Source organism: Pinus tabuliformis, chromosome X (assembly GCF_031772625.1).
Source record: "Pinus tabuliformis cultivar Carrire ecotype Pingquan chromosome X, CPIR1, whole genome shotgun sequence".
Taxonomy (NCBI): Eukaryota; Viridiplantae; Streptophyta; class Pinopsida; order Pinales; family Pinaceae; genus Pinus; species Pinus tabuliformis.
In genome coordinates this window covers 643351669-643356786 of record NC_142308.1, presented here as the reverse complement: position 1 = coordinate 643356786, position 5118 = coordinate 643351669, and the positions used below count along the sequence as shown (strand labels likewise).

Genomic DNA, 5118 nt, shown 5'->3' with positions numbered 1-5118 from the left:
CAATCAGAGCAACCTACTCTTGCAAGATACCACTACCTCGCCATATGGACCAGGAACCAAATTCCACATGATCGTCCTGATTCTCCAAGGATAGTTTGAGCCTTACTGTGAAACATTTCCTGTTGAGGCATGATTCTGTAACAATTGACAAGATTAAAGCCCTTATCATTCTACTCACAGTTTTTCCAAAATTGCTAGGAATTTCATCCTTCCCTCACTAGCTCACCCAATGTACGAGGATCCAAATTCGTGTTCAGTCAATTTTCATGTATCATGTTGTTTGAATAATGGTAGTGTCTTCTGTGTTTTAACAGCAGCAAATCTAGAGTCGAAAGTCGGTATGCTCTGTTACTTATTAAATGCTGTGAAAACCAACAAACCAGATGTAAAGAATCCTATTTTGTTACTTTCATTTATTCCCATGGCATCCATCCAGGTGGAATTAAGGAGGCAGCATCTGAAACTTGAAATTAAAATGAAATTCAAACGGAGCTACAATATTCTTTGCTGAACCACTGGCAGGTTAAGAATAATTGGTGTAGCGAACCTTTACAATACAGAATACAACATAATTACATCGCAGCTCTAGGACTCCAAAAAAGAATCAGAGCACTGTTTATTGTAAAGCAATATGAATTTAATCAAGAAGAACCAGGGATTTGTTTTTGGACAAAATTTCGAGCGAATTTAGCATGCCCGTTATCGGAATCGAACTCGAACTTGAACGATTGCGGCTGGAATATGTGCAGTGAGCAGGACAACCACGAATGGAACTTACATACAGAATTCAAAGTGGTATGAACAGGTTGAGCTGTATGTACATACTAGTTACCTGATTATATAAAGTCGAGACGGTCCCAAATGGGTAATTAGGGATGGAAAAAGCCGTCTTCTTTATCTTCTACTGAATACTATATGGTAGATATGTGCTCCTGCTTCATCATTCTGTCTAAAATGGCGCAGGCCTTCCGTTTAGCTCTTGAAGTCCCGGTCTCGCTGAGATCGATCAATACATTAATGTATCCATTTCGATCACCTCGCATTGCTTTGAAATGCGACCGATCGCTCGAGCAGATTGCCTGCAGAATTACAACAGCATTTTCCTTGTTGCGAGGATGTTGGGATCCATCTTTGATAATGCCCATCAGGCACGGTACTGCTCCTTCGTTTCCCATTGCTTCAGCCGCCTCATGGTGGGCAGCGACCATGGCGAGAAGCGACAGAGATTCGTCCACCAGGCCTTCGCTATGGTTGGATACAAGCTTCAGTAGCACAGGAATCATGCCTGCTCTCACACATGGGATTCTGTTTTCACGGTGGATACAGAGGTTGAAGAGAGCCGAGGCAGAGTCCTTCTTGGCCATGGGATTTCCATCGTTAAGGAGATTCACCAGGGCGGGAATGGCGCCCGAAGCCCCAATTTTGGCCTTGTTTTCGTCCACCGCCGAAAGGCTGAACAGCGCTGCCGCAGCGTTGCCCCGGGCTTCCATGGTGCCGCCATTTCGAAGTACCTGTACGATGCAGGGTATGGCTCCCTGGTCAGCTATTGCCGTTTTGTTTGCATCATGGATTGACAGATTCAGAAGAGCCGTCACTGCGTGTTCCTGTGTTTCAGAGTCGGACGACTGCAGAAGCGAGACCAGTAAGGGTATGGCCCTAGTCTTGCCCTGCCCGAGGTATGCTCTGTGCGAAGGCTTCGTCTTCGTCAGTACCCGCAGCTCTCGGGCAGCTTCCCGGCTTTCCTTTTCTTGCACAATTTTATCCAGCAGAATTCCCAAATACTTCTGTTCTTCCAGTGTGATGGCCGATTTGGGGCGGGCAGATTCTTCCGCGCCCCCATTGCTTGTTGCTGCTCTCATCGGCGCTTCCAATCCCCTGCTCTCGCACCACTGTTCTATCATACTTCGGACAAGGTAATTCGGCGTCAGGATCAAGTGCGGCAGCACCTGCTTCGTTTTAGGGCACGTCCGGTTCCCCGCGTGTAGCCAAGCCTCGATAAATGCTCGGTCGTATGTCTGTACAGCAAATCCAAGTGTCAGACAAGCCTATTAATATTATCCGTGGCTATAAGCAGAAGAACTAATTTGAAAATTTTCATGCGCCCGTCAGATTCTTGCGCCAAGTGGCCTAGGGTTAGGCTCCCAAGGCTTTTGCCGGAATTCGCCGCTGCCACATTTTAATTGCGTTGATACCCTAGCTCTGACGAAGCTAACCATAGGTTTTCAGATAAATCCATGAAATTGCTGCACCGCAGGGTTGAATAAAAGTACCAAATTATACTAACCTCTCCAGTAGCCACAATGACGGGATCCTTCATGAGCTGAGACGAAATTGGGCACAGAAAATGCTCTGGCACAGCAATGCTGTTGAGCCTCTGTGACGGAGATGCTGAAAGAATGCTGTCGTTCCCACTGCCGCTCCGTTTGTTGAACTGAATATCTTTAAGCGCAGTGAGTGTGTTGGAAATCTGATCAAACAGCCCAATCCTGCATTCATCCTCATCAGTGATAAAATTCACGAGCTTCCTCAATTCCTTCTTCAGCTCTGCGACTCTCCTCAGTGTCACTGTGTCTCGCCGATCCGGAGACAAAGCCGAGGCAGCAGTCGAGCCTAGCAGATCGTCCATGTGAAGGAATCTGGTCATGGTGCCTGTGCCTGTGCCTTTGCCTTTGCCTGTGTGTTCCCCCTGTTACAAGTCAAAATCAGTGGAAGCAGGAAGCGGCAGGGTATCGGCAGCGTTGTGTGCCATTGTGCCAGTCCAGTCCGCCTGCCAGCTCAAAAGTCGTAGCCATATTAGGAGTCCAATCATTCCTGTGGGCTAAAACACTTGAACACCATATACGAAAGAAAGGTGCACCGCCGGCAAAGCTGTTCAAAGACGCGTAGGCATAATTCCACCGGGAATCTCGTTAGGCTTTGCCATAATGACAGTAAAAGAAAAATAAGGTTCTTGACAAAACTACACACCCTCACCAATTTTAGACTGATGGCATCACTGGCCACGTGGAAATACCACAAGCATCCTGGTCCCTCACTGACCCTAACGCCCCACGGATCATTCCTATTTCCACACTATTATATACACAGCCACTCCATCAAAGCCTGCTTTAACGATTTATTTGGAATACGCTACAGCTGATGGAGACGGTGGCCGCCCAGCATCTTAGGGTTACGGCCAACACCCATGGCCCAGACCCGGGGCTCAAGCACTGGAAAAAAACCAAAAAATCTTAACTTCAATCTAGTACAGTGCGCGTTTACCAAGAGAACGTGTGATCTATAAGACAAGTTACTGAAATCCTTCACCAGTTAGTCCCTCTTGGTCAAAGAACAGGAGTTTGTTTTTTTTGTTTTATCTGGAATCCTTGGGTTGTAGGATCCACATAACTTAAAATTTAGCACAATTGAGTCCTCGTCACAGTTTTTATCAAATCAAAATTCCAGGGTGCTGAACGGGTTTGATTGAGAACTTGAGAATTTTTCGAGACTCAGTACAGAGAGATAATAAAATTTCAAACCGTTAACCTAGTGGAAGCAGATCAGTGGATTGTGGATTTGTGTGGGTTTAGATCAGTGGATTGTGGATTTGTGTGGGTTTAGTTTGGTCTTTTCTAAAGAGGTCATAACTTCACAATTTTGTTGGAATTTGGAGAGAAAAATCTGATTGTGGAAGTGTTTAAATTGTATTTTTGACAGTAGAAATAGATTCAACATCATCAAAAACGTTTGGAACACCTAAAATCTTAAAATTTCAGAGTTATAACTATTGGTAATTGACAACTAATTAATGTAAATTTGGGTAAATTGTATTAGTTATTGACAAGTTAGTTTCATACCGAATCAGTGGTTACATCACTGAGGAGGCTCATATATAAAACTGATGAATGCTCGAACTATTGTAAGGAGAATCATTTATTGATTGAATAGAGATTCCAATCCCTTGCCCCGTGGATGCTTCCTTGCCACCCTGTTAGGTTTTTACCACATAAATCTTGAGTTTTTTACTTGTGTGGTTGTGTTCAGTGGCATTCCCTTTCTTGGTTAAATTAACCTTCTTTCTTGATCAATAACCTATTATAACTACAATAACCTGGATTTTTAAAAATTTCTGCTGGCTTAAAATTATGCCGCAATTTCTATTGTTTACACTATACAATAGGTTCATTGGTTCAAATCTTATAAAGAGGGGTTGAGGGTGGTGGTTCAAACCTTAGACACAGAGTTGTCTTTAGTGCTTTGGACTTTTGAAGTGAAATCTTGATTTCTGTTATTTAAACTGACTTTTTGACTGTATATATGGATGCTTTTTGACTGTATATATGGATTTAGCACCTTGAAAAACCCCTATGGCACTTCGATTGTGCAGGGGTTACCCATCAAATTTGTGATTTCAATAAATTCTTGCCAGATTTTAGAGAAATTAGACTGGAAACCGAAAAAGCTTCCAAAAAGTCTCACTAAAGACAACTCGCTTATAATGAGGGGTTGAGGGTGAGAGTCACTTATGGGGATAAAAATTGTCTCCTTTAGCACAATCTACAAGTGGAAAAAGTTTTAATCCTATTAACAGAATTCTAACATACCACAGATGGTCAAATCATGGGTAAATCATACCACAGGTGGTCAAATCATGGGCAAATCATTTCATGCTCACAACATTCCATAGGTGGGCATATTGTGCAATCTTAGTGACAGTTTCTCACAAGTGGACAGATCATTTTGCTATCTAACTCACTGGTGGGAAAAGTTGAAGGTGAGAGTCACTTATGGGGATAAAAATTGTCTCCTTTAGCACAATCTACAAGTGGAAAAAGTTTTAATCCTATTAATAAAATTCTAACATACCACATATGGTCAAATCATGGGTAAATCATACCACGGGTGGTCAAATCATGGGTAAATCAAATCATGGGCAAATCAGTTCATACTCACAACATTCCATAGGTGGGCATACTGTGCAATCTGAGTGACAGTTTCTCACAAGTGGATAGATCATTCTGCTATCTAACTGACTGGTGGGAAAATGTTTTAATCCCACTGACAGATTTCTGGCATCCCACATGTGGTCAAGTCATTCATTCTGCAATCTAACTGACTGGTGGGAAAATGTTTTAATCC

The 5118-nt window shown here is 43.1% G+C and overlaps 1 protein-coding gene across 1 annotated transcript; it reads right to left on the bottom strand.

Annotated features, from left to right (window-relative positions):
* Positions 1-447: 447 nt before the first annotated feature.
* Positions 448-2944, bottom strand: LOC149141645 (U-box domain-containing protein 12-like). The gene is made up of 2 exons (XM_089448333.1): positions 2285-2944; positions 448-2015 (listed from the first exon to the last, which is right to left on the bottom strand). Exons 1-2 carry the CDS (start codon positions 2642-2644, stop codon positions 912-914), a joined length of 1464 nt encoding a protein of 487 aa, XP_089304459.1. The 5' UTR covers positions 2645-2944; the 3' UTR covers positions 448-911.
* Positions 2945-5118: the final 2174 nt, after the last annotated feature.